Here is a 26,844-nt window from a genome sequence, read left to right on the forward strand (position 1 = left end):
ATAATGCTATAAGTATTTACACATTCAGATTGATTTATTCAAACTGAGACACATTAGTTGAATGTGTCCTCAGGAGAAGCTATTAATATGTCGAAGAAGGTTTGTGCTGATGACAATGACATGACATTTAACAACATAAAAAAAGCCATCACTGAAACAAGAGAGGCCAGGCTGCTGTCCACCGTTAAAGCCTGTTCAAAATGCAAATTGCTCAAAATAAATGATGCTACTTGACAACTGCTACTTTACAATAGGCACAAAGTGGCTTATTATAATAAAGTGTATAATACATGGTAAAGGCTAACTTGAGATGTTCAGTTCACTTCAGTGTATTAAAGTGGCAGGTGCCTGAATGTAGAACTAAACAAAATAATTTTGGAAAGTTGTAACAAAGCAAAGAAAACATTTACATATCTTTATATATTTTCAATTTCATTGAAGTGTAAAAACATCTTCCACTTTAAAGATATTTGTTAGGCTCTTTTTCAGTCTTACATGACTGTTCATTCACTTAACTTTGTTATGATGTCGCTATCAACATAGTCTCAATTTGAATCCCTAATGACTTCAGTATTAAACGGTCAAAGTATGAACAATTGTTTCATAGGCTTTTCTATTATAAGTATCAATATTGGCCTCATGGGTCTTCTGCTGGTGCTTGCAGCGTTAGTCAAAATGTCAACAACAGTGATACAAATGTACTCCTAGGGTTTCTGTTTCTTGATGCTGTCTGATATAATAGATCGCCGCGTGATGTTTCAGCCAATCTAGCAGAAGAAACCGCTTGTTGTTAACGCCTACCTACACAGAGCTAAAGGTGGCTGTTGGTCATTGATTTATCATAAGTTCAGCTTGTATGTGAGTGTGTGGCATAAAGTCTCTAATCCTATTATAAAGGTGTGTATGTGCGTATGTATCTATCAATATGTGCCTGAAAAGTATGTTTTGTTACATATCCTAAAGATGCTGATAAGATGCTCATTGTTTAGAAGTCTATGAGAAGAAGACCCAACCTCTAAACAAATTCATTACTCCAGTACACATTTCCTAATCAGGTAATAGTCTCAATCTTTTACAGTTCAATGTTCATTCTTAAAGTGATGGCCTCATTTAAAGTAAAGTAGACGATACAGGAGTGAGAAAGCTCAGATGTTGGCGACTTAATAATAATGAATAACATTAGCCACATTAATAATATCAGGTAGGGTAGGGATGTTGTTAAGGTTGGGGGGTTTAGGAGATGTATCTTATTTAAATAACTTGTGATTCAAATCATAATTTAGCAAATGTTTCATGGATTGTATTATGTTGTTATCTGGTGTGGCTTCTTGTCATTCTATTTGTATCATCATTTACCCAAAAAGTATCCATTTAGCTATCACTACTGATTCTCAGGTTCATCTTTATAAAAGGTCCACAGAGACCAACATGTCAATCTATCAAACACACATGGTCAGCCCCTGTGTAAGTGCGTTTGTGTGCGTGTGTGTGTGTGTGTGTGTGTGTGTGTGTGTGTGTGTGTGTTTGTGCGTGCGTGTGTGTGTGTGTGTGTGTGTGTGTGTGTGTGTGTGTGTGTGTGTGTGTGTGTGTGTGTGTGTGTGTGTGTGTGTGTGTGTGTGTGTGTGTGTGTGTGTGTGTGAGATAGAGACCTTGTTGAATGGAGCAGTAGGTCCCATGTAGGACAAGTCACCTCCCTGTACCTCATGGATACAGGAGACATACACACACAGACAGACACACACACACTTAAGCAGATGGGAATCTCGGTGATGGAGGGACTTGTGTGTTTGTGTGTACGTCCCATAGGGCAGGGCACACAGGCACACACACTAACACACACTCCTTCTGTCCATAACAGAAATCCACAAGCCCTAATTACTGCGCCACAGGGGTGAGAGAGCACCCTGGATAGGAAGTGTGTGTGTGTGTGTGTGTGTGTGTGTGTGTGTGTGTGTGTGTGTGTGTGTGTGTGTGTGTGTGTGTGTGTGTGTGTGTGTGTGTGTGTGTGTGTGTGTGTGTGTGTGTGTGTGTGTGTGTGTGTGTGTGTGTGTGTGTGTGTGTGTGTGTGTGTGTGTGTGTGTGTGTGTGTGTGTGTGTGTGTGATGATAACAGTGCGCCATTGACAGGTACGACACTGAGAAATCCTCTTCACACATGTAGAATACGACAATCCTGGCCAGGTCTGTGCCGTTCACACCATTTCTAACACATACAATGATGAGATGACTTTTCTTTATAGGATAACGTCTCTTCTAACTATGGTGGCAGCACACGGCATGAGGATATTGGTGAGTTTAATACAATTTAAACCAAAAAAAGGAGAGGGTTGTCAGAAAGAGCGCATTACATGCTTCAGTGATGGATTTTAAAACTTTCAGGCAAATAGCTGATTATTGCTGCAGCAGCACCCAATCTGGATAATCAAAGTGTGTGTCTAGACTAAGAGATGAGTAATTGTGCTCTCATTTCCATCATTCATTTGTGATAGAATGATGTTGCTTATCACACCCGGTAAAAACCGTGGAACAAATTGAAAACGATACGTTTTAAATGTCCCAGCTTTGTATTTAAGTCCTTACATGCTGTTGATCGTGCAGGTAAAGCAGTTTTCCTGGATGTTCATGCTGTACGGAGTTAGATTAAAGCTGAAAACGTAGATTGTGTTGTGTACGCAGAATGCAATTATATCAGGGGGATTTCCGAGGAGATTGGTTTACCCTGCTCTGCAACAAAAAGAAAATATTCAAGGAGAGGTATTAAAATATATCTCAAATTGTATATCCACAGTATTTATTTATTATTCAATTATACAAATCATAATTGCATTTATTACATTACTATTTTAAGAGCGTGGCTATATTTACGCAGTATAAACAACTGTGTGTATGTGTAGTATGTTTAGGTCATTAAAATGTCTACAGATCTATTACAACCTTATGCAGTATGTGTTCATGTTGGAGGTTTACTCTGGCAGAGGAAGTGTTACAGAAATCTACCAGCTCCTGGCAAGTGTTCAGAGTGAACTTAACAGTGACTCTGGGTCTTTTTCAAACATGACGTCCATAAGATAACTTGCCTGAACATTTATAGAGTCATGTTTTTACAACGCTATAAAGAGACCAGCACTGCCATAGTCACTGAAGTGCATTGGCAATAGAGGGAGAAAAGAAAAGAGTCAAGGGAAGAGAAAATAAAGTGGAAATATACATTAACTGTTCACATCTTTACATCTTTTAAGTGGTTTCCCTTACATGTCTAATAGTTTTTATTTTATCTGAAGAGCCAACACTTGACTTAAGTAGCAGTGCAGGAATTCATTAATTAATGGTAACCAAAATAAGTATTTTCATTCAAAGCTTGTCATTAGTTAATGTGAACGTTTGAGTCAGAGGAGAACTTAGCTGTGCTGATTTTCACATTATTACCTGTCTTACATGCCTCCAGTGACAGCGCTCTTGTGATGGATTTTGTATCGTCAGAAATAACCAGAGTTATATAACATAAAAAAATGAAATTGGCCCACTGTTTAGATTCAGGTGGGACCTTTTCCAACAGTTTGGCCCTCTTGCCCCCTGGCTCAGTTTATAGAGAGAGTCACCTGCCCCTCGCTCCAGCTGCTCCACCTCCTTCCCCCCAAAGTGGAGCATCAGACCCAGCCAGCCTGATGGAGCCCCCCAGCAGCCTCCAGGAGGGCCCCCCATTCTGCTGGCCTGGGGGGGGAGAGGAACAAAGGGGGAATTATTGGGAGAGGGAAGAAAAGCAGCCATCCACTTTATGTCACATAAAAATGAAGCCTGTGAACATAATCCAGACAGCAATTACATTTCTCACCACAATGTAATTCGGGTAACAAATTCTTAGTATATGAATGTCATTTTTATGACAGCAGGTTATCGCGGATGGAACCACAGACCGTTTGCTTCTCTGCTGTCGGTCACTCTCTCTTTCTTTGCTGCAGATTTGTATTATTCTCTCTTATATGTGCTGCTTCACCTCTGTTTTCCCTTTCCTCTTTTCGCTGTCTTTCTTCCTTTGGGGCAGCAGTTGCTTTCTTCCTGATAATGATCCTTTGCATAAAGTCGGGTCCACAAAGAAATGTTTTTGTACAGATTGAAAAAACTTGACAGCACAAAGTCAGTGACCTCGTCTCCAACACCTCTGGGATGAATTGGAACAATGACTTTGGCCTTTTTACCCGACATTAGTGCCTGACCTCTCTATGTGGATTAATGAGAGCAAATCCCTGTAGCCTGGCGTCAACATTTTGTGGAAAGCCTGAAACCAGAATAATTCAGGCTATAACAGCACCACAGTCAGGGTTTTAGATGTTCAACAATGACCTTATGGTCAGCTAATGGATTTTGGAGAAATGTGCTATGCCAGCTCAAGGAAGCTTCAAAGAAAAACATATTTTAGAGGGTTGGAGACTAATTCTAGCCAGATGTTGAAAAGCTGGAAATGCATCCATCCTCAGTATTGATCTGTTTCGGTGTGGGAGTGTGTACTGTAAGTTAAAGCTGGTGGAGAAGATACATCTTTTGTGTTAAATGTGTTTGTGTTTCTGGATAATTGTGAACTTGTTGACTTGTTAACTGTTAATTGTTTTCACTATACGAGTGATTACTGTTGAAATAGTATTTGATAGTAGCATTAGTCACAGCAGCATGTTCTGTGTATTTTCAGTTGTTTGTGTGTGTAAGTGTGTGTGTCTGTGCGTTTCTTTATGTTGCATCACCACTGATCTCAACAGTCATGCCGTGGAGCCTTGGGCTGTTCTCTTCAGCGTAGCGTCTGGGGAGAATCAGCCTGTAAGCGAGTGTCTAAAAAGAGAGTGTGTGTGTGTTTGTAAGTGTGTGTGTGTAGTCAACACCTTCTCCGGGAAGAAGCGAAGTTGTTTTCTCTTTTATGCATTCCTCTGTTACACACTGCTGTTTGTTTTCCTGGATCGTCTTTACGATAAACTCCCTTTTTAATACCCGTCTCCTTCAAATACCTGTTCAGTATATTAAAGTGTGCCGAACGCTGAGGTGTTGTTTGTTTGGGTATGTGTGCTGGGGAATGTGAATATAGGTGTGATGATAGATATCGCTGTGTCACTGGGTGTATAGAAATGTAGCTTTTTTGTCATCTAAAGGTATACTAGGTAAACTATATTAGCTTGTCAATCCGGGCCTCATACAAGAACACCTCCTATCTCACCACATCTTATATAGTGAAATTGATACAATTGAATTCCTAATTGACTCCCACTCTGCTCAGTTACTGCCTGACAGGCTTTGTCCACACCAACACCTGGCGTGGGTTGGCGGAGCTGCTAATGGCAATCAGTGCTCGTTTCTGATTCATCAACGGTGCTCAGATTGAGTTTACAAGTGCAACTGAAGGTGGACACTACGGCTGTCACAGGAAATCCCCAAACAATTATTGCCATTGCATTTAGCCTCTGGACAGCCAATGAGAAAAGACATGGCAGGAGAGCTTTCGGTACAAGCAAACTTACTTTTCTGGAAAAAGGACATTGATGAGAGTACAGAACACTTTTTTCTAATAATGATGGATGCAGCTCCTGTAGCAGGTTGTGTGGCCATGTGATGTGATCAGTTTGGATGACTCACACAGTCTGCACTCCAAATGCTAATTTCTGAGAGACAGAGATGAGAGACAGACGATATATCGTATACTGATGAGCAGCAGAAGCACACAGGATGCAAGAAAGCTGAATATCAATTATTTAAAATAATTTGAACATTTTATTCAAGTTTAATTATTTAAAAGTAGAGAAATGTTTTATGATCAGCCTATGAGAATCCCTTTTAAATGACTTTGTTTTATTTTTTTGTTTGTGTTAACAATATTTTTCTTTAAAACCACAATTCTTTTTTTCTTATTTATTTATTAAATACAAGAATATGTTCAATTATTCGTGTTTGCATTTTAGAATGTTCTTCTTTAAAACCAAGTATTTTATTTATTTTAGTTTGCATTTCAGACTGTTTTTCTTTAAAGGGGACCTATCACTCAAAATGCACTTTTTGATGTCTTTTATATATAAACATGTGTCCCCGGTGTGTAAGGGAACTCACGCAGCGTCAGAAAATAAAACCCTCTCTCTTTTACTCCGTACCTATCAGAAAGTTGCTATCAGAAACAATGCCCGACTGTTTTGGACGTAATATGGTCGGGTTTACATTAGCATCGCTAACACTCAGAGCTAACCTGTACTGGAGAGCATGTGTGTGAAGAAGCAGGAAATAAAAAGGAACTCACCTTGTGGTATAACCGGCAAGAGAGAAAGCCTTTGAGCTCCATACTGTTTCAGAAATAATCCTTGATAGTCCATGATATGGCGTTTCATCACGGCAGTATTTCGTTTAGACAGTAGCTGCCAGGTCCCGCATGAACTCAGCCCCCTCCTTTTTTTTTATCAATTCTTTTTTTTGTAGGCTATAGCTTTATACCCAAAATCAGCACTTTTGAAACAGGAAGTGAAATAGAGGGATATGAGGCATGGCTAGAATGGGTGATCTGTTTGGTATTTTGAGCAAAACACTTCATAGACATGTTTTTCATATATTTGTATATATCGGAGACCTATGCTATTGCCTAAAAATAGCATGATAGGTGACCTTTAATGCCGAGAAGCTAATATGACAGTTTAGCATATAATATCATTAAGTGCAATTTGAAAATTGCAAAAAGATGTGTTTGCCAAAAACAGGACTTTTTTTAATGTAACTTTTAACCAAATAGTTTGATTATGCTGCCCCTAGTTCTCATTCATAACACTCCGTTCGATGTCTCACTATGGGATGCGCCTCATCCGCGGAGCAAACAGAAGCATCAATCTCATTACGCCAATCCTGATTGGCGGGTGATCTTGACGTCAGCGTCAGGGAATCCACCCCCTATAAGTAGCTTGCGCTACGCCGCATGCATCATTCAAACACCTCTTGTCGCTTCAGAGCACATCTCTATATTGGTAGCCGGGCTAGCTCACACAGTCCACAAACGGAACCAAGCTAACTTCGGTCGACGGGCGCTCGTCGGCTACTTTTATATATACTTCTGCAAGAAGACTGTCGGTACTAACATACCAGTTAGTACCACATTCGACCTCACCTTTTTTATTTTCTCCGGAAATCGAAAGGTAAGGTTTTGACTTCAAGCTAGCAGCACACCACGTTGCTAGCTTGTCTCCCTCGCTATCGACACCACGACAGCGAGGACTTTTTTCTTCTCTTCTCACACCAGAGAAGAAAGGAATTAAACGACTATTAACACACCAGTTAATACTCTTTGGAAATAAATCTACACCGTCGCTTTTCTTCGGATTAAGGAAGGGTTGGAAGATTTTTTCCTCGGCAACTTTCCTGTTGAGAGCGGGCCCTCTCCACGCCGTCACCACGGCAGGCAAGATGGGCGCCTCTCTCCCTCACACCAGAGGAGTCAGAAACTCGGTTGCTCGGCTCTGCGACTGCGGGTTGAAAATTTCAGGCACAGACACACACCAGGTCTGCTCGTCCTGCCTCGGGCTGGAACACCCCCAGGAGGCTATTGACAACCCCAGCTCGTGCTGAAATTGCTCCCGCTTCACCCGAAAGAGCCTCCGCCGATGGCTAGCGCACCAAGCTAGCTTGTCGAGAATGGACCTCCTCATGTACACTGATGCGCCGGATGGCTAGCTGTGTCGGTCTGGGGCTCATCTACAGCGGCAGCTGTAAAACCAGAGTCCCGCCCTGTGTCAGGCTGGAACTCGGTAGCGGCTAGAGACGTGAGATTGGGGCCACACGCTACACCAAGCTGGGGCTCCCAGCTGGACCTCACCATGGCCGCGCTCGCGGATGATGTCCTGCAGTCGGAATGCGTGGAGAACGAAGAGGATTCCTCTGAGTTCCTACTCTCTGACTCGGATGAGCAGGATGAGGACATCTTCACGCCATCAACTCGAGCTGCAATGCCAGGAGTGATGGCTGCTCCCCCGGGCGATAGCACACCAGCTTCGCCCTGTCTGGGTATGGACCTGCAGGCCGTGTGTCAACGTGCCGCGTCCAGGCTAGACATTCCATGGCCTGAGATGGTCAAGGAGACCTCTAGGTCAAGCTACGAGGGGAAAACCGCCCATGGAACCGCTGGTGGCAGCTCACCTCCAACCGAGGCTGGCTCCGACACCAAGCAGGAACCCCACGCTACAAGTGAAGGCAGACCAATTGCAGTCCGCGTTGGCTGATCGGGCCTACAAGGCCACAGCGCTGTCCGCCAGGGCACTCAACATTTCCTCACTGCTAACTGCCTACCAGGCACAGCTCTGTGGGGATCTATCGAGCGAATCTGGGGCGGCCATATGGGACGAGATCGCAGCGATCACAGACATTTGCCTCCGGGTGCAGCGCTGCGCGGTCCAGGCCACGGGCAAAAATAATGGGCATAATGGTGGTGCAGGAGAGAGCCAGGTGGCTCGACCTGACCAACCTCCCAGACCGGGAAAAGGAGGATGTATTGGACATGCCTATTGTTCCCGAGGGTATTTTCGCCTCCGCTCTAGTCTCAATGCAGCGGAGACGCGAGTCGAAAAAGAGGGAAGACGAGGCCCTTCACCTTTGTCTCCCTCGAAGGGTCCAGCCGCTACCCGCAACGGTTTCACGGCAATCCTTCGCCCGAGATGCCTCACACCCTGCCCGGTTTGACATACCGAGGCAGCAGAGGCCACAGCCCGCCCCGAGTCCACAGCCCAGGCAGGAGAGGGCGAGCTGGCCGAGCAGATCTCCGGGCGAGCTGGCCGAGCAGATCTCCGGTTATGGCAGCAGCCGTAGTGGCGCAGCCGTGGAGGCGCAGCCGACCCAGATCCTCAGCCACCTGACGGGAGGAAAGAAGCGGGCAACCTGACAGCCTCCTCTTCTCCCTTCTGTGACAGAGCTGCGTTCCCCAGCTCCAGATGTGTCCCGCTGCCTCGAGCGATGCCTCAACGCCATCCACAAGTGCACGAAAACACATGTCTGTCACATATTGTTGTGGTTTTTTTTCTGTATAAAGCATTTCCGCTGACGCATCCAGGCTCAGGCCGAGGGCGCAGCTCAAAAAAATGAAAGAAAAAAACAATAAAAAACAATAAAACCAATAAACGGTCCGCCGATTGTTCCCTTTTAAGAGCAGCTACGGCCTCTCTCAAAAGGCGGACATTGGACGGGTCCGTGAAGGCACCTCCGCCACGCGCAGGCGCAGTGTCGGTGGGGATTGTCGAAATGGGGTACCACCGTGTTCAGACACTAGAGGGCCCCATAACACAACAAATAGAGACTCTGAGGGTAGGAAACGCGACACCTCCGCTGACTCTAAGGAGAAAATAGTGGAAGATGCTCACAATGTCCGCTTGGGTTTTCAAGACAGTGACACGGGGCTACAGTCTCCAACCCACTGTCACCCCCCCCCCCCCCCTCGCTTCTCGGGCGTTCTGTATTCACAGGCCCGAGGGGAGTCAGCCCACATTCTAGAAAGAGAGATCCTCTCGCTTCTAGAAAAGAAGGCTATATCTATAATACCCGCCGAGCGGAGTCAGAGCCGGCTTTTATTGCAAGTATTTCCTCGTTCCCAAACGGGGAGGGAACGGAATTCGGCTAATACTAGATTTGAGGGCTCTGAACGTGTATCTAAAAAGATACAAATTCAGAATGCTCACTCACACATCTCTGCTGCGTCTCGTGCGACAAAACGACTGGTTTACATCAGTCGACCTGAAAGATACGTATTTCCATATCCCAGTATATTACCCACACAGGAAATATCTGAGGTTCGCATTTCAGGGGATCTGTTACGAATACAGAGTACTTCCCTTCGGGCTGTCTCTCAGTCCAAGAGTGTTTGTACGGTGTACGGAAGCCGCGATAGCCCCGTTGAGACAACAGGGTATTCGCCTGGCAACCTACCTAGACGACTGGCTGCTCCTCGCACAGTCGGAGCAGGAGGCTATTACGCAGACAAATGTCCTCGTAAAGCACCTGCTCAACCTGGGTTTTCATGATAAACACAGAGAAGAGCATGTTGTGCCCAGCACAGACTGTAGGCTACTCTTCCTGGGTTTACGCCTAAACTCGGGGCCCTTTGCAGCCCGCTTGTCGGCGGAAAGAGTGAAAGCTTTCAGAGCTTGTCTCGCTCATTTCCAGCTGTGCAAACATGTTCTCTTCAGAACATGCCTGCGGTTACTGGGGCTCATGGCGTCAGCCATTCTGGTCTTACGACTGGGACGCTTACACATGAGGGAGTTTCAGCGCTGGGTAGCTGCTCTAAGACTAAACCCCGCGCGTCATGGCGTGCAGAGAGTGATGGAACTGTGCCACTGGCTACACCCGACTTTTCTAGTACGGGGCGTATCGATGGGGACTGTCCTTTCACGGAAGGTAGTCACCACGGACGCATGTCTGACAGGCTGGGGAGGTATTTACGAGGGTCGCCCGGTGATGGGGTCTCTGGAGCAGAGACCTCCAGCGGGCGCACATAAATTACCTGGAGCTTTTAGCGGTGTTTCTCACCCTAAAAACGCTTTCTGCCTTTTCTCAGAGGACACCATGTCCTTATGAGGACGGACAATACGACCACGATATCGTATATAAACCGACAAGGGGGTTTGCGCTCTCTCCAGTTACACATGCTGGCACGCAAACTGATCTTGTGGAGCTGCGGTCGTCTCCTCTCTCTGAGAGCGGCGCACGTACCAGGGGTATTGAACCTCGGGGCAGACTTACTGTCCAGAGGTGTACCACTATATGCAGACTGGACTCTACATCCAATGATTGTGAGCCAGCTGTGGGTGCGTTAACGGCCGAGCCGCAGGTGGATCTGTTCGCATCAAAATAAAATGCTCACTGTCAGATTTTGTTTTCAATGCGCGATCGAAACGCACCGTTAGGCGTGGACGCGCTCATGCACGATTGGCCTCCGGTCCTCCTGTACGCGTTTCCACCCCTGGTGCTGATACCCCAAACTCTGGACGTCCTGTGGACCTGGCCCGTGAGTGGTACAATCTGAATACAGTGGGTCTCCCGCAGAAGGTGATGAACACTATTCAGAGTGCGAAAGCTTCCTCCACTAGGTCTCTTTATGACTGAAAGTGGAGGGTGTTTGAAGAATGATGTCTTAGGAAGGACACACCTCTTTTTCAATGCCCTGGCGGAGTGATTTTTATCATATCCACAAGACTTAATTGAAAACACAGGGTTTCCAGGTTACTGGTGACCTTATGGGACTTGACAGTGGTTTTAGATGGGCTCGCTCGTACCCCATTTGAACCTCTGGAAGACGCTGACATGAAGCACTTGTCACTGAAGACAGTGCGGTTACTGGCCCTGACATCCGCCAAGCGAGTCAGTAACATTCATGCGCTATCTGTACATCCTTAGTTCGCCCCAGGGAAAACTAGAGTGTTGCTGAGGCCCAACCCTGCCTTTATCCTAAGGTGGTTGGTTCAGGTACCCCAATTGACATTGAGGCATTTCCTTCGCCGCTGTGTCCCTCCGGGGAACAGCAGCCGAATTTGCTATATCCAGTCCGTGCTTTACGCACTTATATGGATAGATCAAAAGAGTTTCGTCGTAATGACCAACTCTTTGTGTCCTGGGCTAACCCTCAGAAGGGCAAGCCTGTTACTAAGCAACGGCTCTCTCACTGGATTGTGGAGGCAATTGCTTTGGCTTACACGAGTCAGGGTCTGCAGGCACCTTCGGGTTTGCGTGCTCATTCGACTCGTGGTCTGGCTACATCCTGGGCTTTGTTCAAGGGTGTCTCCATCCAAGACATTTGTGCAGTGGCGAGCTGGTCCTCACCGCTCACTTTTGTCCGCTTTTACAGGCTAGACGTCTCTGCTCCCAGTGTGGCCCATGCAGTGCTGGGCCCCCTGTTGAGTCAGAGCTCTACCTGTTAAGTTCTGGTTAGTTTGGTGATTTTCGAGATAAGCTCGTCTGGCAATACGGGAGCTACAATATCCCATAGTGAGACATCAAACGGAGTGTTATGAATGAGAACTATAGGTTACTTGCGTAACCCCAGTTCTCAGAGTAACATGAAGTGAGATGTCTCACCAGACGGCCCTCCTTGCTAAGGTGAAGCGAGAAGAGGCGCTTATTTTGAATGACGCATGCGGCGTAGCGCAAGCTACTTATAGGGGGTGGATTCCCTGATGCTGACGTCAAGATCACCTGCCAACCAGGATTGGTGTAATGAGATTGATGCTTCTGTTTGCTCCGCGGATGAGGCGCATCCCATAGTGATACATCTCACTTCATGTTACTCTGAGAACTGGGGTTACGCAAGTAACCTATAGTTATGGTTGCTATGCTGTGATTGGACAGATTATGTTAAGAAGTTAACAGCTAACAGTGAAAGTGAAAATAACCCTGCCCTTGTTGTTCAAATAACTTTGACATGAAGTTATATCTATGATATGAAGTGCAATGCAACATTTCCATTATTTTCTACACCGGCCAGGCTTCACTAAAACATCATTTTGTGCAGGGTAAATAAGTCAATGTGTGTATGTGTCTGTCCTTGACATGTGATAAAACACCACAAACCTGATTTTGATGCAACTCTGGGGAGTAATGGATCACAGCGCTCTGGCATTTTCAAAATGACTGTGTTTGGCCCAAGGTGGCAGCGGCAATTACCTGGCAAACATTTTAATAACCAGTCATATGTCACATGCTGCCGGGGAATAAAACGAAACTCAGAGCACTTACCCAACTACCCATGCTTTCCAAAATTTGTCTCTAGGGCCAACAGTTTGCAACATATTGGATTTTTTCCATATATTGAGCTGTTTCAAAACCAGTTTGCCCCCATGCTTTATTTCTCCTTGTTCTCCAAATTAATTTACTGATCACTTCAGAAGTCAGTGCCTCATTTTAATCCCTTTCAACATAAGGCACAAACATAAAAGTGTAAAGAGAAGAAAACAATGCAAATAGACCCATACAACATATGTTATATTGTTACATAACAGACTTAAAAATGATTTGTTCCAGACATGGTGGCACAAAAGACACACAGCTCCTAATTAGAAGTGAAACCAGTATCTGCCTAATTAAACTACTGTTCACAGTGAATTTAGGAAAAGAACAATCCCAAGGTTTGCCAGGTGTATATCTGGCATCTTTCAACACAGTGGGATCCTTTACCTTCCAGCAATGCTTTTAATTATCAAAATGCACATACAATTGCTCTGTGAAAGACTGTAAGTAAAAATACAGCTGAAGTAGAAGTGCACCACAGAAGAACTTTCTTTGGGGTTAATGGAGATTTAATTAGGGTAGATGTGGTTTTTTGATCGCAAATTGGGACATTGTTTTGTCATAGCAGCATGTTAAAAAGCCATTGCAGATTGGTTGAAAGTAGAAAATAATAAAATAAACATAAATAAACAGGACCAACAGTGGAAAGATGCATGTCTATATTATATGCTATAATAGACCAACCTACTGTAGTGTTAAAACATTTTTTAAACATAGTAAACTATATCACTAGATTATTAAACTGTGGAGTGTAGTCAGTTTTTATTTATTTAGATGCAATGAGGTAGAGTGTGACCACAATATATACAACTTGCAGGGTTAAAGTTCAGAGTTGAATCTGGTTAAAAAAGGGCAGAGGTGAGCTGTGTTAGAGGGTTATTGCTGTTGGAAGGAGATGTTGTATATCAGTCCAGGTTCAGTCTGTTAGAGAAAGAGCAGTGCTGTCTGTCCAGTAGCTGCTGGAGAAGATTTCCTGGTAGGGAAACCTAAGTGGGAGGTAATCTGCTCATTTGCTCTGTCCAGAGACATACAGAGTCTGAATCTGCAGCATGTGAGTGTTCCTTTCCTTTTTGGCTGGTGTTATAAGCTCACAGAGGTTACGGGGGATTTGTATTTATTTGCCTAACACTACAGGGATCCATATCTTGCCCATGCACCACTGACGCTCCAATAGGTCAAAACCATTTAACCCATTAGGCACAGTTGCCTCACACAAGTTATGGTCTGTGAAACATTTGTTTCCATATCAGATCTTTTCGTTCAAGGGATTTAAAGAAACCTAAAGAGATACATATCCTGTATTTCTCACTAAAAGTAGAAAGAAGTTGTAAAATAGAGGAAATGTTTTGGTATAGAAATGTTTATGTGCTTTATTTTACTTTATGAGAATGTTGTGACCACTCTGAAAGTCCATTTAGCATTTACATTACTTGTAGAAATTATAGGTGGAACAGATAGATCAAGGTTTATTAAAATTCAGACCTTAATCTGACTGTCGGACAATAAACGGATAGAGTTAACTCTACAAAGAACATCTTGGTGCTCCTAGGGATATGTTCGCTGCTGTGTTTTGATATATGTAATTGCTTGTACAGTAAGTATACGTCTCTCTGTTTTTCAGAGTATCCCAGCGCTGCCCTGCGGTAAAGCCCTTTACTCGTACGAAGGAAAGGAACCAGGCGATCTCCAATTCTCCAAGGGTGACATCATCATCCTGCGACGCAAGGTGGATGAAAACTGGTACCATGGCGAGCTCAACAGTTGCCATGGATTCTTGCCCGCTAGTTACATCCAGTTGCTGCGTCCCCTGAGCCAAACTCCACCCCAGGGCAAAGCACTGTACGACTTTGAGGTCAAAGATAAAGACCAGGATAAAGACTGTCTGGCCTTCAGCAAGGTAACACACACACACACTATTAGATTACATGTCATTTGTTAGACCCTTTTATCCAAAGACTCAGTACTGTGGACAATCCCAACAGGAGCAATTTGGGGTGAAGTGTCTTGCCCAGGGACACAACGACATGCTGACTGCAGTGGGACTCGAACATGCTATCCCCTGATTCGAAGTCCAGTACACTACCCACTGAGCCACAGCCACCTCCACGCATGCTGTACACACACAAACACACTTCACTTTTATATGAAACACAGAACAAATATTATTCGAACGGCACATGGAGAGTGAAGACCTATGCTAGCCAAGGCCTTCCCCATAAGGGAAAAATGATGGGTGTATGCTCCAAAATAAATTGAATTTAACCTTGGCCCATTCTACACCCTTGCACAAAGTTTCTTGAACCACAGGCCAGTAGTTTCTGCTGAAAAACAAACAAACAATCCACAAACATAACGTTCTTTGCAAGGGTAATAATGTGAAATATGGATGAATCAGTGGAGGGAGATTAGTGAAATGGCTAAATTTACAACAACAGGAAAAGTGCATCTCTAATCTGTGGTTTGAAAGCAGGGGGATCTTTGTAGGACTCTAATAATGTATTACTGCTGCCTAGCCCCTTTAGATTGGCTCTCAGACTATAAACTAGAGCAACTTCGTAACTTGTTATTCAAATGTCTATTTCTGATTTGGTTCATGTTGTCAGATGTTTAATTTTGTCTCACTTTATGTCTTGAGTCAGATTACCTTGTTAGTTTAAAAAAATATTTAGTCAACCCAATCATGTTTTGTTAGTCAAGTTTTAATGTATTTTCGGTCAATAGAAACTGTTAAAATATGTTGTAGTCCCAAACCCTTTTGTTGTCATCATAGAAGATCATGTCAGTCCTGATATCGCACACACAGTACTGGAAAATAAAATTGCTGCATAAAAGAAACATTACTTTTCACTGCCTTAGCCATTTGTGTGTTTGTTTGATGTAAGGTGGTAATGTGCGTGTCATTGTCAAGTGCAGTATGGCTGATGGACATGAGCTTCTTCAGATTTTTTTGTTTTTCTGTTAAAGTAAAAAAGGCTTGCATAGTTCTGGACAAGAAAAGAGCTGGTACTTTTAGTTTTGCCTTAATTTAACATTGATTTTGTTCTTACAACTTAACTTCAAATGATGGACATGAAAGGCTCTGCAAGTCAGTGGGTCGGATATGAGGTTGGAGTTGACAAAGAGAAGCAGTTGTTGCCCGCAAAGCTTTTTTAATTACTCATAGTTACTTATCTAACCATGGGGCTTTGACTGAAACATTTTTTTAAATGTACTCTAGTATTTTTGGAATATAGATTCTGGCATCTAAGATGTATGCTCATTAAAATTAGTGGATTTTTATTTTTGCAATGAGTTTGGAAAATAAATATTCAACCACATGAAACAAACAAACCTATCCTCTCCATCTAGTAGGACACTTTAGATTGTCACTTGTTGAGTAATACATTATGTTGTGCCACTGATGGTGAGGTTTTTTATGTCATGCTGACCTGCAAACTAATTCCACCAACCGTGGTCGAATTTCCATTTAAGTGAAGCAAAGCGATGTTATGTTTGTTCTGGTTGCCAGTATTAATTATAAGTATATTTTTCTCTAAATGCAGGAACCTGCATCTATTTGTCTTCATGTATCCTGTTGGTCTTGTGGGGTTTTGGATCTCAGGTGTGAGAGGTAACATGTGAAACACTGGGAGCGATCTCAGCGAGGTGTAGTGCGTCATCATCACCCGAGAGATGGAAAGTGACAACTGGAAAGTGCAAGAAAGTAGGCACATACCTTATGTTTGCTTTTTCTGACCAAGGCTGCTTGTTAAGTAGCAAAGCGTCATGCTCTGCTAATTAACAAGCACAGTGTCTCTCCTGCACCTGTTAAAGTTGATGGCTCTTAGGATTTATGCCAATTATCTTAAGGTGTCACTGTCTTCAGGTCCCTTTTGATATAGATGTCTTCCAATTAAAAAAATAAATAATGTGTACATGTTGGATTTGGGGAAGGTGTTCTATGGATCAGTTTAGAGTAGGTTCAAAATCATTTCATACGGTATCAAACAAATTATACTTTCAAAGGGATGGATTAGATCAGAGAAGATACTCAGGGGCAAATTCACAAAAGGATTCTACAGCTTTATCTGAAGCAGTTACCCTGCACACATTAGACATAACGGTACTGTGTCATTTTCTAGAGCACTAGCAAAGATTAAAATACCCCCCTTAGTGCTTTCCTTGGTGCTCTTGTGCTTTATGCATGGATTTAAATGAGCTGATATGTAGGTCTACATTTGACGCCAAATTGAGCCTCATTGCAAATACAGTCTTCAGGGAGATGGTGGTAACTGAAGAGCATTTATAAGGTGTGTCATGCTGAGACAAGATCAGCGGCTGTAATCTTTTCTTTGTGAATTCACCTGTCAGTCTTTTTAAAAGTATCTATGCAGGTTGGGTTTGGTGTAAAAAAGTAATTTGTATTCTGTGTATGTTTCTGTTCCTAAGAGCTTGTAATTTGTTCCTGCTGTTACACAGACTCATTTTTTTGAGGACTGAACACTCTCTCTGTCTCTGCCCTGTAATTGTGTGTTTGTGGAGGAAAGAAGATTACTACATTACAGCGTACAGTACACTTCGCTGTAGGTGCTGTAGGACTAATCACAGTAATGCAAAGCATAGATACCTTGTTGCAAACTCACTCTGCTTTACATCCTGATTAACGGATAATGACGAGAATTTCAGAGTTCACATCATTCGGAGTTTTAGGGCTAATCTAATCATCAGGTTCATGATTGAAGATTACACAAAGACATACACTCACACAGACACGAGTGTCCCTGGGGTGCGCTGTGTGTGCGATGTCATGCAGAAACCAGTGTCTGTGATATTGTTTTTTCATGCGAGAGACAATTTCTCATTATGATTCATAAACAACAGTCATTGACCAGCATTATCACTGCCTTCCCTAATGGTGTAGCCAAAATCTGCATGTGCATGGGAGTAGAAGAGCAACTGAGGGAAAAGGAAGTGTGTGGTGGGGTTGAATGAAGAACATAATATGTTTCCATGTGTGTCGGATATAATGTTGCTGAAAACATTATTAGATAAAAAATGAAGGCAATTGAAATGAAGTGAAACCAGTATCTGCCTATCAATCTAAAAACATATCCACGCTCGATTTGTAGTCAATGAGCTACAACTTGCAAAACACCATTCGCCATCATTCCTGAGTTAAGCAATCCAACAGATGGACATACAAAATGGTGAGGAAAGTTTTTTTCAAACCGTGTAAGGATTCAATAGACAATTTCAGAAGACACAAACATCCACTCACAAAGAGTTTGAGATGCTTTGTTTTGGCCAGTTTCTGATAAATAAAGTGTTTTTTAAGTGATGAAGACAGAGAGCCGCCTTTATTTCTTTATTTATCCTTTTCTTTACTTTATTATAATACAAATGGATTTGAACACATGTGGTGGACCTACAATGTGCCTAGTCTCAATACTCATTTCCTCTCTCTCCAGGATGAGGTACTGACAGTAATCAGGCGAGTGGACGAGAACTGGGCAGAAGGCATGCTGGGAGACAAGATTGGCATCTTCCCCATTCTCTATGTGGAGGTAAACCCACAGACATTACACAGAAACACACACAAAACACTTACATATCAGGTTATTTCAGAAATAGCTGTAAAAGCAACAGCACAACACCTTCAGTATAGTATTTTCATTTATCATAATGCTACTTTTTAAATGAAGAGAACATTTTCTTTCTTGGTTGAAAGTATATTCTGTGTACTTTGACAAGAAACAATGTCAATGTTTTGTTTGTATGACTGGAAATATTCCCAGTATGTTGCTAACATCCATTAAAAATGTACAAAAACTTTTTTGCGGTTCACAAAAGAAAGATGGATATTAAAATAAACTTTATTTTCCTCCTTTAAACATGGATATTGCATGTTTATCTTCATTGTGAGGTTCCACATGATGTTTCAGTATGAGAATGTGATGTTGTGTTTTCTATGTTTGTCCACCTATCTAAAGAAATGCCCTACCAAATATTAACATTTCCCCTGGAATATAAATTGCGTTATGAATGCTGTTTGAAACCAGGCGGAGGTGGAGTTTTTTTTAAGGGATTTCCTCTCAGTAAACGGATAAAACCCCCATCACCCGAAACATTTTACCGTCTTTCGTAGTGCCATGCCTATCAAGAGTAAAATATAGTTTACTTTTAATCCCTGTGCAACTGAAGAAAAAAATCATGCACAATTTGCTCTGCATCGAATTTAAGGCTTTTAAGCCGTAGTAAATAAGCAGTTGGTAGAAACTGGAAAGAAAGTGTTCTTCCTTACGTTTTCTGTAAGCTGTCTCTTTTCATTTCATCACCACAAAATTGAGTGTGAGCTAATTCTCTTGTGTCCCTGTTGTAAACAAACGATGACACATTCAAAAAAATGCATGTTTGCAAAGCAATAAGACCCAATGTACATGTCTTCTGAATTGTGTATTCATGTACTGTGGCTTAAAGAAATTCATTTACGTAGAGATTAAAGAGAGACACTAATGAGAGGACTTCTTCATGCTGCAAACATTATTTTCCTTTGATAGCCACATCCCTACAATCAAGCTTCTCTTTTCTGTTTAGCCATCCTTTCGTCATGCTGCCCTCTCAACACACACCATCTCTCTCCCTGGGATGACAGCCTGAACGGGTTTGGACTCTTGGCTACCCAATCATGTCGCTGAAATTAGCTATTTGACCAAACGGCTCTCTTAGGTAATGACTATTAAGCCGTACAGAAGGCTGTGAAAGGCAGGGACAAACACACACAGACACACTGGGTCTACTATTAGATAGATATGCATCAATTATTTAGAGCTCTCCATCACTCTGACACAGCAGGGGTTACAGGGGCATGTTGTGTGTGTGTGTGTGTGTGTGTGTGTGTGTGTGTGTGTGTGTGTGTGTGTGTGTGTGTGTGTGTGTGTGTGTGTGTGTGTGTGTGTGTGTGTGTGTGTGTGTGTGTGTGTGTGTGTGTGTGTGTGTGTGTGTGTGTGTGTGTGTGTGTGTGTGTGTGTGTGTGTGTGTGTGTGTGTGTGTGTGTGTGTGTGTGTGTGTGTGTGTGTGTACGCAGTGGGAGCTTAATGAGGGGGGCCCAGCTGGACTGCTGCTGATCTGTGGTGTGTGTGTGTGTGTCTCTCTGGATATGAAGTAAATCTTCTTGTCTTAATTTCCGACTGCTTGTATTCTGGATCAACAGACTTGAGATGAAGGATTTGCTGCTGATAGAGATGCCACTGAAATGATCATAATTGCATGGAGTTGTGTTTAGTTATTAGGGAATGTTGTACACATATTCGATTGACCAGCACCTTGCATTGCTGGTTGATGTTGCACTGACTTTTAGCCAAGTTGAACTATTTTTGCTGAAACAGGTTTCTTGGAGCCCTCTGCCTCCGGACCACCGCTGTGCCAACAAATGTCTCATTGAAGACAGAAGATGTGGTATATTGCACAATGCTGATGTCACTTTTTTCCAGGCTGTGCTATTAGATACATGATAATAGAAACAAAGACACAAAGAGTACTGGTTTAACTTTGTCCTTGATTAAAATACCCTATGTTCTGATATTATCGCTAAAAAAGAATCAATAGGATAACTTAAATTACTGAAATCAAAAACATTAATTAGCTTTTCCTACATAGGTTGAGTCAAACAAACATGCAGTTTTTAATAATCTATTCTCAAATGTATTGTGGTTAAATGGCCAAAAGAGACAGAAGTGTTGCATCAGAATTACTCTTTTTAGCCGTTATCCTCACTGTACATATAAAACAGATAATTAACTTGTCAGGAATTAGTTATATAAGCAAATTGCAGGATAGTAGGTACTGAATGTGAGTTATGTGTTGGCAGTCGTTGATGGATTCGCTCAGAGTTTGTGTTTCTGCTGGTGTGGGTGTATTTGTATCTCGATCAGGAACATGTTTGGATGGTTTGTTGAGTTTATACACCTGGTGTGGATTTATGTTGCTATAAATAAACTACCAGAATTGAATATGGGTGGGTGTGCTGAGTGGGTTGGGTGGTGTTGTATAAGTTGATTTGACGCCAGCTTATATGCGTTTGCTTTTGAGTGTGGATGGGTTCGGGCAGATGTGAGGTTGAGTCATGCAGATGGGAGAACAGGTGGATAGTTTTGTCATAAATGTGGGTCAGATGGTATAACCCGTGTCAAGGACACCTCTGTCCCTTTGTTTCCCTTTCTTTCTCCCTCTTTCACTTTATGCATCGACCTGTCTCTGCGGCAGGAGGGAGTTGGCACACACCTGCCACTGGGTACGTGTGTGTGCATGAGCATGCATGTATCCTGCCGGCTTACCTTTTTCGCACTGCAGATATAAGCTCATCAGCTCAAGTTTCAGCGATACCTGGGGAGAGCACCCTCCCTCCAAAAGACTCACAGAACGGAGAGTACAGTTAGCGCAACACAAAATAGATGACCTTGGAGATTTCATCCGGCCAAAATCAGCAAGCGAATAATTGTCTCAACATCTCTCTCTCTTACACACACACACACACACACACACACACACACACACACACACACACACACACACACACACACACACACACACACACACACACACACACACACACACACACACACACACACACACACACACACACACACACACACACACACACACACACACACACACACACATACACACTCCCTTGTGTCCTTTACTGCAGCATGACCAGGCAATATAGCAGTGGTTGTTAAAGAGAAACTTCCTTAGCAGTCATTTGTGTGTGTGTGTGTGTGTGTGTGTGTGTGTGTGTGTGTGTGTGTGTGTGTGTGTGTGTGTGTGTGTGTGTGTGTGTGTGTGTGTGTGTGTGTGTGTGTGTGTGTGTGTGTGTGTGTGTGTGTGTGTGTGTGTGTGTGTGTGTGTGTGTGTGTGTGTGTGTGTGTGCGCGCGCGCGTGTATGTCCGACCTCTAGTCCGCCTCATGAGAACAAACTGAGTTGTATCTGCAGCATCAATCCATCATGCTTATTAGCATATGATTTGGCATTGATTAGCATATCTATTAATATGTAAATGAAACATCACCAACGCGGATACCAGACGGGTCAGTCGTGTCCACTCTCTCTCTTTCTGCCTCGAACACACAAACACACACATTCGTAAAAAAAAAAGAAATGCTAAACTTTGTCTCCAGGGATAGTTCAGGAGTTTGACGTTACGCTAAGCAGACAGGATTTTACATTAGAGGACTGAAGATTTTGTCTATTTATGTGTCAGTTTATGTGTCCCTGTTTTCACATTGGCCTGTGTGCGGATTCTTTTAGTGAATCCGCACATTAAGCCTTGAGTTATAACATATTTTCTTTATATGCTTGCTTTTTCCTCTGTAGAGACAAGGTTTTAACACTGTGCAGAGGTAATTATAGAGTATTAAGAAATATCTTTTCTCTGATGTTATTGTATATAACATGTATGTACCATGTAGCATAATTTATTTAAGTATGCTCTGAAACAAATATCAGCAATTTTCACACCAACTATCCCTGAGCCCAGCAAAGCCTGATACAACATGGATGATCCTTAGCACATAACATAAAAAAAGTGTCTTGAAAAACACACCAAAACGGTACTGCTGAATGAGGCAGAGGAGGTTAAATTGCAAGCAGCAGGTAGTTGGGGAACATTGAGGAGCAGTGTGAGTGTTGGAGTGAGCAGAATTAATGAGCGCCAGGCTGCTTCTGAACCTAGCTAAACTACCGCAAAGTCCCATAATTGTCAACACGCTGACTGTTTTTCCATTTACAACCAAGACATGCTCTCAGACACAGGGAAAAACACTAAAGCATCACGTTGTGTGATAGCTATATAGGGGATTGTTCAGCTTTTATAAGTTATTGCAACATGCTGCTTATCTGTATGTGTATGGAACATCCATCCTTTTATTTTAACAACTTTATTTTCACTCCACTCTGATAAGAAAAGTCTGAGCTTGCTAAAATTACACATGGAATTAAACGGTGTTATGTACCACACCAGTAATTCATTTTGGAAGTGAGGAAATTATCTGATCCCCATCACAGACCGCAAATGAGGATCACATATTAGAGAACAGAAGATCACAAATACGTATATGTCCTCTTGCCTCTTGTGCTATTCATCAACCTATCTTGTTTTGGTGTGAGTTGCAGAGTGTCTGAGACATTAGATACAGATATGTGACATCTCTCAAATCTATTAGAACTAGAAATATTGTTACTTTTGAAAACCCCAAATCAATGTCTTTTTTGCCAGCATTGTTTACATCCGGTGCCATGTGAACTGTCCTTTTTAACAGAGCACAAACAATTAAAAATGCCAGACACACATTTTAAATGATGGTGCTCACACTTGTTTGGATCTACAAAGCTTTGTAAAGTGCCTGACATACTTTTCATTTACTATTAAATTACTATAATTAATATTGTCATGTCAACGTACAGTGACAGAGGGAGCTTTGGTACCTTAAACTCCTCAGCAGTTTCTAACAACAACAAAAAACAGCCCACCATATTATTATAATCCAGATCTGTGACCAGATCATGTGATAAATACAACTAATTATGGACTCTTTGCTGGAGGAAATGTTTACTTCTTACATGTGTTGGGGCAATGATAAAAGCAAAAACATATTCCTAACAGTCAATTAGCATTGCTGTGGATAAAAACCTCATTAGGAAAGCGTAAAATTAGAGATTTTCCTTTTTGGTTAGATGTGCAGTGTGTTGCATAATCTCATTCCTTAAGCTTTCAAATCTGCTACTTTGAGTGCGTCTGCTTGTGATTTGGTGACTGCATTTGGTAGAAATGCATTGATTGAAAGGGTGTTAATATCTTACATCTTGACAGTCTTATAGGTACAACAACATTACTTTGTTCTAAAGCATTAATTAATGCATTCATCTAAGCATTAATTAAACCAAAGTTAGTTGGGAAAAAACGGGATGCTCATGTTTCGTTATGTTGTGCGTGGGAGTTATTTTTGACAAAAGCAGACAGTGTGTTTTACACAGTCTCACTGGGCCAGCTGTTGTAAGTGATGATTGTAATGCTGCTCGTTTTTTGAAAAGCTGCCAACAAAAACCAGCGAGGAAAGGCCACAAACACTTGTTCTGGATGTGAACCACTAAGGACTGAAATGTAACACCTCTCTTCTCTCTTGTCCTCCCCCTCTCCTCGCTCTCTGATCTGTCAACCACCTGCTTCTCCTCTTCCTCTCCTCTCAGTTAAATGAAACAGCGAAGCAGTTGATGGAAATCGACAAGCCCACGTTGACTAACGGTCCAGGTCCCAGCTCAGAGCCAGCCCCGTTGGGTCCCTGCTCTCCTGGTCCCTCCCCCAGCGCCTCGCCGTCCAACGGAAATGGCCACCGGAGAGGCGAAGGGAAGAAGAACGCCAAGAAGAGGCATTCGTTCTCCGCGCTGTCAGTCAACCAGAGGGCCGCGCAACTCAACAACAGACACAGCATGGAGATCTCCCACCCTGTCCTCATCAGCTCTTCGGACCCCCGAGCTGCTGCACGCATACAGGTACACACACACACATACACACACACACACACACACACACACACACACACACACACACACACACACACACACACACACACACACACATACTGTTATGAGTGTTTATATGAAGCAGTGATGTTAATTACATATTTTTGGAATTAAATAAAGATACTTCAGTGTAAATGTAAAGTTTGTGCATTCAAACTTGAGTCAAAGTGTGTGAAGTATATACACAAGCGTTGCAGTACTTCAATTATTTTCAGGCCGTATGTGGCTACATTTGGCCATTTGACTAATCAAATACAGTATGTGAAAAAAAAATGCATACAACAATTAAATGAAATGTAAAAACATTTTTTTTATCTTAATAGCAATTTAATTGAAAAACAATTTTCCTGCTTAATATGTTTGGATTAAGGACATGTATGAGTCCAGTTTGTCACACATGTAGGCCATCAAAACAAGACATCAGTCCTCTCTAACAGATTATCACCATTATAGGGTTCTGCAGATTGATTCAACCATATACAATATATAATGATATATGTTATTTTAAACCTGCAATGTTTCCCGGGTTGACACAGTACCAATAAGGGCATAATTTAGGCTTTATTTCATTTTAAAACAAGCCATTACTGCACAAACTGAAACGTCAGGCAATTAGTCTACATTAATATACAGTATGTATGGGAAAGGAAATATCCTGAAGGTTGGCTCCTTTGTTATTTTTGCTAAGCAGCATTTCACAAATGTTATTAGTGAAAATTGAGCTGATTTAATTTACTTATTTTAATCTAAATATGAATAGAAAATATATGAGAAATACTGAAGGAAAGGTACATTATAACTGTACTTAAATGTGTCACCTAAATGAATTATTTAATTTCCTCCTCTATTATGTATTTAGTATATGGATAAACTTGACATTTTGTATTGCAATTTCCTGTCAACATGTATACGCTGATTTGGATCAACAGTATTTGCAGTACGCCTCGTTTGAGCCCAGCTTATTTCTTGGTTGGGCTCTAAAAAATATGCTTTAAATATGCAGTAAACATGCAGGTGTCCCCTCTCCACTAGATATTTTATTAACTTTTCCCCTATCACAAACTCTGACAGTTGGATGTGCCTAACATCATTGCTCTTTCTGATAGCTGGAGACTGGAGACACATTGCTTCTGCATTCATTGCCTCTGGATGCATTCACACCTGGGTTAAATGCGTTTTTGAATAACACCCAGGATGCATACTGAAAAGCTGGAAACGCTGCTGGCATATATTGGAGTAATGTTCTGTTTTAAATGGAAGCCACCTGATTTGTATCTCTCTGTGTGTCTGTAGGATGCATCTCACCCGGGTCCCTCTCCCTCCTTGGCAGGGGTACTGGTGCCCCCCAAAGTGGCATCCATAACCTCTGAGTTGCTGGCCCACGCTAAGGTGCAGCTGCCACTCAACATGTGAGTACACCTCAGGGTGCTGTCAGCTCTCCCACCTGCGACCCCTCCTTCTTCCCCCGTTCTGTTTTCCACCCGAGTGGATACGAGCCCTGAGATCCAAGCATGATTTCTGAACCTGCCTCCTGGCAACGTTTAAAATATTTCCTCTTTTGTGCCCAGAGTTATTGGCCACTTTCCACCATCTCTGCAACCACATTTACTCCTCCACTGGTCAACGATCAAATCCCCCTCAGAAAGGAAAAATACCATCACACCGTGCCCTCCGTTGAGTTGATGCTTACATCAGTGTTTCATAACAAGGCTTTCAACAGCTCAGCCATCCCTTACACTCACAATACATTTCGTTGTACAGCTGTGATTTGCTTTCATAGGGAAGAGCCCCGGGAAAAGCTAGTTCATCACCTTTTCTTATTACTATTTCCTCAGCCATTGTAGGTAAAATAAAAAATCATGCCAGGCTTCAACTGTGTCATACCAATGTACTGTCCGGCCCTAATACACACGGGTAAGAGAGAGATGAGGATGACATGAAAGAAAAGATGTTGCGATTACATAACTTATTATTATTTTCAACCTTATTTTTCCAAATCTGCTAAAATATTACAACCTCTTACACATTTTATTTACAATAGATGGGTATTACGAAGCATTGTAGCGTTTGCTTGGAAGCTGTCCCAGTGACTTAAATGATCTTATCTTATCATTTGGTGAATAGATTAAGAGTGAAAACCACCTGACACATACCAACACAATTCTGGTGGAAATCTAACCACACCAGTCACATCCAGATGGCTGGTGAGGCGCCAACGCTGAGCAAGACTTGTTCTATAATTTACCTCCTAATTATCTACCAGGTAACTGCCAGAAACACACAGGTATCTTCAAGGTGAGTGTGTGTTTGTGCCCTTGTAATTCTACCTATTCGAGTTTTAGACCTTGAGAGTAAGGACATTTTGGGATATTTTTGGAAAGTGAGGACATGAGGTCAGTAATCACTTTTTCCAACGTGGGAATTAGGTTTATGGGCCAGGAGGGTCCTCACCAGTATAGAAGTACAAGTGTGTGTGTGTGTGTGTGTGTGCGTGTGTGCGTGTGCGTGCAC

At 42.5% G+C, this 26,844-nt stretch overlaps 1 protein-coding gene across 6 annotated transcripts in view; it reads left to right on the forward strand.

Moving 5' to 3' along the window:
* Nucleotides 1-26,844, forward strand: part of LOC307029008 (E3 ubiquitin-protein ligase SH3RF3-like) — a 120,336-nt gene that overhangs the window by 69,258 nt on the left and 24,234 nt on the right. For 5 of the 6 annotated variants that reach the window (XM_079664544.1, XM_079664546.1, XM_079664543.1 and 2 more), the window contains 4 exons: nt 14,398-14,673; nt 18,224-18,319; nt 24,001-24,303; nt 25,627-25,742. In XM_079664544.1, coding sequence (XP_079520670.1) covers nt 14,398-14,673; nt 18,224-18,319; nt 24,001-24,303; nt 25,627-25,742 — 791 coding nt within the window. The remainder of the gene's footprint in view (nt 1-14,397; nt 14,674-18,223; nt 18,320-24,000; nt 24,304-25,626; nt 25,743-26,844) is intronic. The other variant, XM_079664545.1, reaches the window with a different exon arrangement.

This window comes from Notothenia rossii, assembly GCF_949606895.1.
Source record: "Notothenia rossii genome assembly, chromosome: 2".
Classification (NCBI taxonomy): Eukaryota; Metazoa; Chordata; class Actinopteri; order Perciformes; family Nototheniidae; genus Notothenia; species Notothenia rossii.